The sequence below is a fragment of the Tursiops truncatus genome, chromosome 1 (assembly GCF_011762595.2).
Source record: "Tursiops truncatus isolate mTurTru1 chromosome 1, mTurTru1.mat.Y, whole genome shotgun sequence".
Classification (NCBI taxonomy): domain Eukaryota; kingdom Metazoa; phylum Chordata; class Mammalia; order Artiodactyla; family Delphinidae; genus Tursiops; species Tursiops truncatus.
Window position 1 is genome coordinate 50,609,024 of NC_047034.1, and position 12,559 is coordinate 50,621,582.

The 12,559-nt window shown below is 43.2% G+C and overlaps 1 protein-coding gene across 7 annotated transcripts in view; it reads left to right on the plus strand.

The window, feature by feature from the left end:
- ABL2 (ABL proto-oncogene 2, non-receptor tyrosine kinase) overlaps window positions 1–12,224 on the plus strand; it is a 108,468-nt gene extending 96,244 nt beyond the window's left edge. For 4 of the 7 annotated variants that reach the window (XM_033854343.2, XM_033854347.2, XM_019952243.3 and 1 more), the window contains 2 exons: window positions 1,769–1,942; window positions 2,487–12,224. In XM_033854343.2, the coding sequence (XP_033710234.1) occupies window positions 1,769–1,942; window positions 2,487–4,186 (1,874 nt within the window). In that variant the 3' untranslated portion in view covers window positions 4,187–12,224. The remainder of the gene's footprint in view (window positions 1–1,768; window positions 1,943–2,486) is intronic. The other 3 variants (XM_033854365.2, XM_033854374.2, XM_033854388.2) reach the window with 1 other exon arrangement.
- The last annotated feature ends 335 nt before the right edge of the window (window positions 12,225–12,559 follow it).

The window sequence follows — 12,559 nt, forward strand, 5'->3', positions numbered from 1 at the left end:
GTACAACACCAAAGTTTAATGAAAAGTATTTTCATCCTCGTCCTTTAATGTATGGAACTTCCGCAGCTTGGGGAGGGCACAGCTTGCCCTTTGGGCCAGATTGAGCAGCTGCCTATCACAGCAGTCTTCTTTCCTCTGTTGCTTTATATCCTATGCAGTCAAAGTGGTAGAAGTCGTAAATATTGGTCAAAGAATTGGGTGCTTCTGTGTAAACGTTTAACTTCTGTTGAATCCTTAGCTAAATATTTCTGCTTCTCTTGAAAATGTTATACTCTTTTAGAAAAGCAACCGTATCAATTTTCAAAGCTAATTTCAATTAAAAATTGCTAAGCAAAAAATTTAACATTATTTAACACACATTTTATTAAGTATTTAATCTGTGGTAAGCACTATACTAGGTCTGAGGACATAGAGATAAGACACAGTTCTTACCTTAAAAGGATGTATATTAGTTGTAAGTGAAAGAAACTTAGCTCAAACTTTTCTTAAGCAACAAGAGGAGGATTTATTGCCTCATAACCAAACCATGGAAAAGCAGGGATGGCGCTAACCTCAGGGTCACTTGAAGCCATGGACTCAAATAGCTTCAGGTCTCCTTCCCTCTTCTCTTTCCTTCCCACACCTTCACCCACCCAATATCTCTTTACGTTTGTTTCTGCGTTAACCTCATCCTCCAGGTGGCATAGAACACAGTTGTCAGCATCCTCATGTCTGTCTCGCAGCTGCTCTGTGAGAAAGGAATCTCACTGGCATGGCTTGGGTTATGTGCCGTGTACCCACGCTTGTGGGGGGTCAGTTTTGAAAAATAATTACCAAAAAAAATTGTAAATTAATTACAAAAATTCACAATTTAATTGATCCATACTTCATTTTTGTTCAGGAATGAATAGCAATGTCTGCCTTATTAGTAAAAGCTGCAAAACCCATGACTGCTTTTAATCAGCTGAGGCTTACTAATGGGGTGAACACATTTTCAGGAGCCTCATTTGCTTCACTGGCATGAAATGGAATGGATTGTATCTACCTTCCTTCTTATGCAAGGCGCAACCTGAAAATAAAAATATGTGCAAACATCCGTTTGCTTTGTTCAACCTCTGAACAAGCGCTTAGTAAACAAGGATATCCAGATGACCAATGAGCACACAAAATCACCCATCATCAGAGAAGTACAAAATAAAACAGTGAGATGGCCATTACACATCTATCCCAGAATGGCTAAAATTAAAATCAAACAAAAAAAACTAACATCAAACTTTGGTAAGCATGCATGGTAACCAGAACCTTCATACAAGTTAGTGGGGATGTAGATTGGTCCAGCCAGTTTGGGGAGGTTTGGCAAGACCCAACAAAGCTGAATTTATGTGCTCCCTGTGACCTACCTGCTCCTATACCCAGCAGACGTGCATAACACTGAAGCCAAAGACACATAGTACAATAGGATGTCCCTAGCACTATATTCATAATAGCCAAAAACTAGAAACAAATATTCATGAAGAAGAGAATGGATGAATTTTGGTGTATTCATGCATTTGAACAATACACAGCAACAAGAAAAACCCTTGCCACATGCAGTAACAGGGATGAGTCTACAGATAGAATGCTGAGCAAAAGAAGCCAGACACAAAAAGTGCATAGTGTGTGATTCCACTTACATATTTTATACTCCATTCTTCAGTTCTTCTCAGTTGTATGCCTTTCTGAAAAGAGAAACTCCCATTTTTTGGTCATGAAATTGTTCTTTTTATTATTCCCCTTGCCTTCCTCACAGAGGTAGCCGAGGAGCTTGGGAGAGCTGCCTCCTCCTCATCTGTTGTTCCATATCTGCCCCGATTACCTATACTTCCTTCTAAGACCCGGACGCTGAAGAAACAGGGGGAGAACAAGGAGAATATTGAAGGGCCACAAGATGCCACAGAAAATTCTGCTTCCAGTTCAGCACCAGGTATGAATGAGTCCGTAGGCAGGTAGAGTCAAACTGCCTTTTTTAAAGAGCCTTGGGGTATGATGCCTTTATTTCCACTTTCCTGCCCATTTTCCCTGAGGAAAGTGTGGCTGGCTTCTGTTTTATTTACCACTCTAGTCCTCGGCTCTGCATTGCCAGTGTTAGTAGTCCTGATCTGTCCGTCCAGCATACAACTCTGCCTCCCACTCCATCTCCTAAACTCCTGATTCCCAAATAGTTACTGTCTTTACAGTTCCGGCAACAATTTCTTCATTGAGTCTGATAGATGAAGGCAGGTTGTGCTGTAGTTTCTAGAGAAAAGTTGAATGCCGAGGTAAAAACCAGCGGATTATTTCTTTCCGTTTATATCCCATATTGCATTTGGAACAATAGCGTGAAATGATAATGTATTTATTAGTTTCCTCTGAGTCCTGCTAACACTTGACATTTAATAGATGCCAACAGCACTCTTACAGTTCAGCCTTAGTAACTCAAATGAGTCACTTCTTATTTTTCACATTACTGATTGGCCGTTTTTTATCAGGCTTCATTAGAAGTGCACAGGCCCCCAGTGGGTCCCCAGCACTGCCTCGAAAGCAAAGAGACAAGTCCCCCAGCAGCCTCTTGGAAGATGCCAAAGAGACATGCTTCACCAGAGATAGGAAGGGAGGCTTCTTCAGTTCCTTCATGAAAAAGAGAAATGCTCCCACACCCCCCAAACGCAGCAGCTCCTTCCGAGAAATGGAGAATCAGCCCCACAAGAAATATGAACTCACGGGTAACTTCTCATCTGTTGCTTCTCTACAGCATGCTGATGGGTTCTCTTTTACTGCTGCCCAGCAAGAGGCGAATCTGGTGCCACCCAAGTGCTATGGGGGTAGCTTTGCACAGAGGAACCTCTGTAATGACGACAGTGGCGGGGGTGGGGGCAGTGGCGCTGCTGGGGGTGGATGGTCTGGCATCACAGGCTTCTTCACACCACGCTTAATCAAAAAGACACTGGGCTTACGAGCAGGTAAACCCACAGCCAGTGATGACACTTCCAAGCCTTTTCCAAGGTCAAACTCTACATCTTCCATGTCCTCAGGGCTTCCAGAGCAGGATAGGATGGCAATGACCCTTCCCAGGAACTGCCAGAGGTCCAAACTCCAGCTGGAAAGGACAGTGTCCACCTCTTCTCAGCCAGAAGAGAATGTGGATAGGGCCAGTGACATGCTTCCCAAAAAATCAGAGGAAGGTGCCGCTCCGACCAGGGAGAGACCAAAAGCCAAACTTTTGCCCAGAGGAGCCACCGCTCTTCCTCTCAGAACCCCCTCTGGGGATCCAGCCATTACAGAGAAGGACTCTCCAGGGCTGGGGGTGGCTGGAGTGGCAGCTGCCCCCAAGAGCAGAGAGAGGAATGGTGGGGCACGACTTGGCATGGCTGGAGTCCCAGAGGATGGCGAGCAGACAGGCTGGGCTGCCCCGGCCAAGGCTGCGGCGGTCCTCCCGACCACTCACAACCACAAAGTGCCAGTCCTTATCTCACCCACTCTGAAGCACACTCCAGCTGACGTGCAGCTCATCGGCACAGACTCTCAGGGGAATAAGTTCAAGCTCTTGTCTGAGCATCAGGTCACTTCCTCTGGAGACAAGGACCGACCCCGCCGGGTAAAACCAAAGTGTGCCCCACCCCCGCCGCCAGGGGTGAGACTACTGCAGCATCCGGCCGTGTGCTCAGACTCCACGGAAGAGCCCACGTCAGAAACACAGGAGGGAGGGAAGAAGGCGGCTCCAGGGGCAGTGCCCATCAGTGGGAAAGCTGGGAGGCCTGTAATGCCTCCACCTCAAGTGCCTCTGCCCACATCTTCCATCTCACCAGCGAAAATGGCCAATGGCACAGCAGGTACTAAAGTGGCTCTGAGAAAAACCAGACAGGTGGCTGAGAAAATCTCAGCTGACAAAATCAGTAAGGAGGCCCTGCTGGAATGTGCTGACCTACTGTCCAGTGCAATCACAGAACCTGTGCCCAACAGCCAGCTGGTGGACACTGGACACCAGCTGCTCGACTACTGCTCAGGCTATGTGGACTGCATCCCCCAAACTCGCAACAAATTTGCCTTCCGCGAGGCTGTGAGCAAACTGGAACTCAGCCTGCAGGAGCTGCAGGTGTCTTCTGCAGCTGCTGGTGTGCCCGGGGCAAACCCTGTCCTTAACAACTTACTGTCATGTGTACAGGAAATCAGTGATGTGGTGCAGAGGTAGCCACCGTTAGCCGGGTGGGAAGATGCACACATTTCTGAGGGGAGAGGAAAAGGGACTTGTTTTCCTGTGTTCTCGTTTCAAAAAGTGGAAGACTGATACTTGAGTGTGTTTCTGTGAAGTACCTCAGATCTCTGAGTTCTCACGTTTACAGGTTCATCTCAAAAATAACAAAAAGCAAAACCCATAGGAGAGGGAAAATAGATGGGGGCAGGGCAGTTGTGGACCGGATTGAAAGCTGCACTGGGACATCAGGGAACATGCATATGTCGTGCCATGAAGAACCAAATCCAGCCCGTTCTTACCTGGAGTGATGTGAGCTGGTTAGGGCTGCTCCAGCAGGGCCGCAGGGACTGTGCCCAGACAGTGCGTTGGCTGTGGCACTCATTCTGCACCACACAGAAGGGAATTGACTTGGGGCCCCAGTAGGTACTAATGGTGATTATGCTCCAACTCATCTAACTTATTGGGTGGGACAGAAGAAAGCTGGGAATGTGCCAAGAGAAGTTTTGTTCAAGGCTGTTGGAAGCTACTGTTAGCCTCGCTTCCACAGGTCACTGCTGCAGTAAGAACTGCAGATCAGATGGCTAGATGCAAAACTGGGAAATGTGGTTCTGTCAGTATGCTTCTGTCCTGTTTTCCATAGGTGTATTAATTGGTACAGGAGGTAAAGAATGCTAGGAAGTATATTTAGGGAGATTGAAGCCTCCTAAAATCTTACATTACTTAGCAGAAGCCACTTCTCCCAGGCTAGTATATTGTTTCCAAATGGATCAGGATTGGCTTTCTGCTTGTTGGTGCCTATCTTGTAAACCATAGGCATAGGAGTCTCTTTGGTAATTCTTTTCTCCCCCTTGCTGGGCAGGCTGTCTTCCTTTATTCCTGGCAGCATTCAGGGCATTAACCAACACTGAACATTATTGAAAACAATGGTCATGTACAGGTCTCACAGGGGAATCCTTTTCTGTTACAGTGCCCCTGCATACTGACATACCGGCAAAGGACTTGAGCAGCTATATGTTTCTTTATCAACTAAAATGCCAGGGAAAGGGTGTCTTCTTGAAATCCAGTGGTCAGCCTAGAGGTCTGTGACTGAGTGGAGAAGCTGGCTTGGTCCTAATGGCTGTTTCCCCTCCCTCCCTTATCACCTTAGACCCAATCTAGGTGGAGAATAGGGAGAAGCATTCTCTCACTCTACAGTTTCAAATGAATCACCCTAAATTATTCTCACATGCTTTTCTCCTCTCACATACTCCCCCTGCCAATTGTTGTGCTTGTTTGTAAAGATCATATTGGGAATATTCTTTGATATTTATTTTATCATTTCACCTCTATTTTAAGAATGCATAGTTGAAGGAGCAAGTTATTTTCGGGGGACACCAATTAGATCCCAGAAACCTAATGATTCCTTTTCCTTCCCTATTCAGTTGTTGTTATGGAAGTTAATTAGGATCACTTCTTAATTTAGAACCAAGTCTAATTGGTTAGATATTATTAATACTTTCGACATCAGGTCTAATTCCAGTGACCACTTCATTCTCTTCTTAAAACTTTATGCCCTCTCCATTCCTGCCTCCAAGGAGAACGCAATATAAAAAAAATACATTTTTTCCTCCCAAAGGAATATTAACTTAGGAAGATAGGAATTCAACATTGATGAACAGTGAGTTTTCTTCCTGGCTCTGTCATCGATCCACTGTCAGGCCATAGCCCCATCTCTTAATCTATTAAATGGAGGTAATGATACATGTTATCAAGGGTGTTTTGCAAATAAGTGTATAGTTATCCCTTTGAGAGTCTCTCTGGAAAGCTCTTCAGTGCAGTATTGTTATATATGAATACAAGTTTTTCATTCTCTTCTTTGCTCAGCAGCAGATAATGAAATTTAAAACTGCTGAGATTATACTAATTGGGCTAGAATACTAAGGGGGGAAAAGCGTTTTGGATAGAGTTTGGCATCTTTGACCAAGGAGGAAATTTAGTTTTCATTAGAAAGAAAGGAACTGATTCTTACTGTGGGTGTTCCAGAGGAGTCCCAGGCCAAGAGAAGGATAAGAAGGGAGGAGACAATACCGGGCATTCCTTTCAGGGGTTGGGTGATCCCTGTCTGTCTGTTACCTACTGGTGGAGCACAGGCAACTAGTGATCTGGCTAATCTCCTTATAATGGTTGGAAGAGTTCCCTTTAACTTGGATTTAAAAACCAACAGTCCTCCTACCTTCTTCTTCGCCACTCTCCTTCATCATATATTTCCATAAACTTGAAATCGTTTTAGCAATTAGCCTTTTAAGGGTGGGGCAGGGAAAGCTAAAACTTTGGAATATTGTTATGCTGCTTTTTAAGTTTATCCCTGTCATTGTGGATGCAACTTGAGGGATTCTAATTGTTTTTCAGGGGATTTTTTTTTTTTTTTTTTTTAAAGCAAGGGATCTTTCCTTGAGTGCTCTGAAAATAAGCCTTGGAGGAACACTACTGAGTGTATTTAAGCTCCCTGGTTTTCTCATCGAAGAACAGTCTTTGAGGGTGGGGGCTGGGTCTTTCTCAGGTGCCGCACCTGGCTCTGCCTCGTCCGCAGTAGGTGCTCAGTAAGTTCATGAACAGAATGGATTTTTTTCTCATCACTGTCAAGAGTAGCATTGACTGTTGTAGCACACGCAGCCACGTGATGCTTTAACTGTGTAACTTCAGGAGTTGAGGGCTCAGGGTTCAGGTTAAAGAGGCACTGTCAACTTACTATAAAAGTGTAACTTAGGTTTTTTCCATTATCTACTTGAAAAGGACCAGATTTTTTAAATAACCATAGGTAAATTTAAAAGTTTGAATTCAAAGCAGAGAAAACTGCTTTTAGAAACTGAAAATGTTTAATTCTTATCTAGTTTGAAAACAAAGCAGATAGCAAAAGCCCTTCTACAAGGTGTTGAAAACTTTCTAAAGTGGTTATACGTATTGTATACCTTTGGGGTTACCACACCTTCAGTCTTTTCATGCACAGATAATATGATTTCAGTTTAGATTTACTACCTTAAAATGCAGTGTTTAGAATACATCTTGATTGTGCTTTACGTGAAGTATTTTCTTAAAAGGCTTTGTGTAAAAATGTGTATATTTTCCTACAGATCTCCATCATGATTTTCAGAGATATAGCCTTAAAAAAAAATTGGCCCTGAGAAATTTATTCAGTGTTTCTCCAGATGACATTGAGGTTCTTATAGTGGAGACCCTTTCCCAGCTGAATTATGGGGTTTAAGTTAGAATTTTCTTACAATTCAGTTGCAAGTTAGCTAGTAAAATAGTGCCCAGTTAATAAAATGCTGACTTTCCTAAGGCACCACCCATATTTATTTAACAAAATCATGGAGATTTTGAGCTTCAAGGATACAGTTTAGATAGTGGTTAAGAGTTTAGACTCTAAAGCCAGTCTAGAAGGCAAGTCACTTAACCTTCCTGGGCCTTAGTTTCCTCATTGGAAAACAGGGATAATAATAGTAACTACCTCAGGGTTGTTGTAAGGATTAAATGAGATAATGTGTGTAGAATAGTTAGCTTGAGTGCCTGGCATGTAATGAGTACTCCATAAATGTTAACTACTACTACTATTATTATTAACGCTTATTCCAGTGAGTCTTAGCCAAGGATGTGCAACAAAATTTCCTGGGGTTTAAAAAAAGAAAAACAACAAAAAACCTGATGCGTCGGCCTCACCCCAGATCAAGAATTCCCCGTGGGGTTGGGTCTCAGCCAGTGTGTTTTCCAAGAATCTCTCCAGGTGTTTCAGACACCCAGCACTGTGTGAACACTAGCAATACCCCAACTCTTTTTTTTTTTTTTTTTACAGCTTAAGAAATTGGAAGAGAGGATGGTTAAGTTACTTGCCCATATTCTCAGAGCAGTTAATTAGTGGCAGAGCCAAGGCTAGAGTTGGGTCTTATTCACTTTCTCATTGTGGGGTCTTTCCACCATTCCTGTTGCCTTGTGAGACACTGAAAAAAAAAAAAAAAAAAAAAAGGCTCAGACAATCAGTCTGCACAGTGCTGCACACTTTCTAAAGCACACCTTCCTGGCATTCCCTGACCTTAAGGGACTTGAATTGTTGAGTAATGGCAACACTAGCAAAGCAGGCATTCAGTAGAACTCAGTAATTTAAAAAATTATATGGGGTCATTCTTTTGGACAGACCTCAGCGACACAGCAATCTGCACTTTGTAATAAAGAAATAACAACTTAAGTTTTAAAAAACCTAGTCCTACATTCCTTTTTCTTAAAAAAACAAACTTTATTGTTCCATATCATTTTGATAGCTATGAGGTAATGTATATGAAAGCACTTTGAGAAAAGTATCAAGTGTAATATAACTATAAAGTTGTATTAGTAATGTCTATTGAGAAGTTAAAACAGTTAATTAGATGTTGATTGACTTACAAGCTTTTGCCTGTGGGGGACCTGAAAATGCAGATATATGAACAATCAGCTCTGTAATTTATCACATTTTTAAATATGAAACTGCTAAATGAATATGTGCAGGTATAGTAAGTGTTTTGCTAAAATTGTAGCTCAGTGCTGAATAACTTCAGAAAACTAGGGACCAACTTTCTGGTTTAATCTTTAAAAAATAGTAACATGTACTCACTCCAGAACAAAGAAGCTCTTCTAGGGACCTTGATTCAAGAAGAGTGTGGCCCTCTCATCCTTGAACGTTTGTCCAGCACATGCTCAGCCATTTAGTACCCTAAATGTGGGAGCAGACTCGTTACCTGTTCATGTTGACAGTGTCTTTTTTTAACCTATGTCCTGCATAGTTTTGTTGGGTTTTTTGGGGGTGGGGTGGGGTGGGGGCAGAGATGGGATGGCTGTAGAACCAGTGCACTTTGGGAATTACTTTTCTGGGATTTCCTACCAGATGTAGATGAGCTTGATATTCATCATCCCTGTTTAGTTTTTTTTTTTTCCCCCTAAGAGGAGTAGCTGAACATAGCTCACCTATTAAATTATTTAGAAAAAGAGTAAATTGCTTTGGTGGCCACATCTGAGTTTGTAGCTCTACTGCATTCTGACCTCTCCCACTCCCTTCCATTTTTGCTACCGATGTCATCGTTACTATCAGGCTATGCTCCCCCAGGAGTCCATGTTGAGCTGACAGGGTTGTCTACATTTTTATTCTTGATGATTTTGGGGTTTCATCATCTTGCTTACATTAACTTGTTCTACCTGGATTTGGGGGCCATCTCTGTGCTCCAAGCATCTGTTATGACCAGTCATCTTTAGGTAAGTTTCTCTGGATATAAGTTTCTTCGTATGTATTGATGGACTTCAGCTATCTATATCTCTGTCTTAGCTTCTGTCAAGCCAGTAGCTCAGTTCTTTTGTAAATTCCTGCTTCAGTCTGGGATATGTGGGAGCAGGGGAGAAATAGGGAAAGGCAGCCCTAAGGTTGCCTGTACCTTCCACGTGACAACACAGGAAAATTGCTGTAGGCCTCACTGGTCAGAGAGGAGAGGCCTTGGGCTGGTTCTGAAACTTGTCCCACTCTTAACAGTCAGGATAGAGTTCCAGTTTTCCAGCTATCAGACTTTTAAAAATATAATACAAGGCTAGCTTTTTTTGGCAAGCTAACAGTGCCTGGAGTAACAATTACTGTTACCTGCTTTGTTGCAGCTCTGTTACAGCCAGAACTTCACTGCCATCCTCTGCCCTCCTGTATTACTTGGCGGGGGCGGGGGGTAGATTTCAGGGCTGCGGAATGAGCTGCACCCTGCTCCAGAGCATCTACCCAAGTGACTTGTCTTAGCTCCAGCCTGTCTTTTGTGAAGTTTACTGCAGTGTCCCAAAAGATGAGTTTCTGCTCTGGGGCTGCTGGTTTTCATGCCACCCACCTGAGGTGTATATGTTCCATTGTATCTTGAGATAACAAGTGTGCAAGATGATATTTCCTTCACTTCTGACTCAATATCCTAGATCCAAAGGACAGGAAATTAGGGAAGATTCCACCCTGTGATAATCAGGGTAAGAAGATCCAACGTTTCTCTCCGGGTGAGAAGGCCTGGGCAGGTCATCTTGATTCTGGGCTGACTTGGAGTGGTAGAGATCATTCCTAGAGGATTGTGCCTTCAAAGATGGGTTTCATGTGTTTTGCAGAAGAAAAGATTGTCAGCTAGGTTGATGTTGCACAAATATCAGACTAAAACTGGTGGAAATGAACTTTTTGGTAGCAGTGGCTCAAAGCCCCCATCAGTGAGATGTTCTCTCCACATGGGGTGCTGATTTGGTAAATTGCTGCACTTTTCTCCATCCCCTTGGTGAGCTGGGGGGAGGACGCTCTAACTGGACCCTTCCCACCCTCCAAGCGCACTATGTACAATTATGAGTTTGAAATTGTTTACCTCTCCTAGAAAAATTATATCCTTTACCCTCTCCATTGCTCTGTGACCTGAACACAGTAGCAAGGCCCTGTTACCTCAGCCTGAGGTCACAGATGGCGTGTGAGCAGATCTTCAAACCTGCAGACCATCTAAGGGAAGGGACATCTCCTTGTAAGTTGAAAGGCCAGGCCCCACACACGTGCACACCGACTATGTCCGTTCTTTGAGATTCTTTGTTCATCATTGTACTCGAAGCAGCAAGTTTCCGGATCCTGCATGTCATTCCAAGCTGCTGAGCTATGCGCACAGGGCTTGAGGTCTTGGATCATTCTACTTAACTCTAAAACACGGTGGAGGTGGACTGTCAAATGCCAGCAGGCTTTAAGAAAGGAGATACCAAGGGTGTGTATGGTTGGAGCTCGCTTAGATTTGCTTCTGAGCATCAGGAGCTTTAAATCATGTCATAAACTTTAGTTACAGAATGGGACTTTTGGTTAGTAAAATTTTCACATATAAAGGCAATTAGTCTTCAGCAGTTCTAACAACAATAACACAGATATGCCACATAAATTTATTCTTGATTCGGAAGGTACTGCAGGATCCTGCAGTGCTTTAGGGTCATTGGTGGAGAATCCAAATTCTGTACAATTCTGAAGTACCGTACCGTGTGTTGTAAGTGGCAAGAATGCCAAGAGGCAGATGTTTCCGGTAGATGAGGGCCAGATAACCAGCCTTCCTCCATTTTGACAAACCAGTTTTCACTGTGACCACTCTTCTTGGGACTTCATCATGAGGGAAATTTGCTGAGGTCTTGAGAAATCACCCTGATTAGGCTGATTGTCCTTCAGAGAAATGAGTATTCAGCAGCTAGAAGGAACAATGAGGTACTCATCTTAACAGTTCTCTAGGGCATATGTTTGAAAACCCTCATATCTCAGATCTGTGTAGAGGGTACATGCGATTGAGTCCACATTACGTACATACACTGTTGTTGTGCTCACTAAGAAAGGAGGAGAGTGAGAGAGGAGTTAATCAGATTTTTCCCTGTGGTGAATGGAAGCTGTGCCCTGGTTAGTGTGTTTGCCATGAACAGGCCGACTGAGCTGTTAATGCATGCTCAGAACCCCCTGTCTCCTGGGTAGACCCCACACTTTTCCTTCTTTGCAGTCTGATTCTGTCATGACTATCAGTGGAGAAACCCCGGTTTTGTGCTTGCTTGGCAAAAATAAGTTTGAACATTTCAAGGTGGTTGATGGAAGTTTGTCCTTAAAACGTATGATTCAGATTCTTTAAAACTTGTTTAATATTTATACCAAAGGTCACGCCCTGCAGGTGTATGTGTGGTGGGTGCACAGAGGGGGAAGTCTGGAGGGCCTACCCCTGTGTGCATTGCTAAGGAGACACAGTGAGACAATATGGGATTTAATTGAAAACACATCAATCATGGGTCACACTACCAGTGTTGTCAGGTATTTGTTCTTAATTGTTATTGTAATATATTTTCAGGTGTTTTGTTTTTCTAATTTAATACTTTCACCCTGTTGTCTGACTGTGAACTGCTAACAGTGTTAAACTTGATGTAAATAATGAGGCCCTTGAAAGGGGAATGCTGTCTGCCTGTTGTCTCACAAGGCTTGCCAACTTGTGTTTTATTTTAAATAAAGGTTGCAATATTTTATTGGCAATGTGGGCTTGTGATTGGAGTGCTTCTCCTATAATTTTAACTGATGGGTAATCTAAGCATAATTTCTCTCTCTCTCTACATAAAATAGATATCTGTAAGGTAAAGAAGCTGATTTTAGCAAGCATTCCTCTGGCATATTCTTTAGAATGGTCCTCTATGAGGGTGGCTACTCACCCTTTGATGGATTACAGTTTTGGAAATGGCCAAAGGCATCATCTGGAGCCCAGCTGATACATAAGGTGGGTGATGTGTATGTGGGTCTGTCCATCCATCCAACATGAGGTGACTGTAAAATGAGGCTTAATTCTCTCAAAGTTCATTCTGAGGACAGTTTCA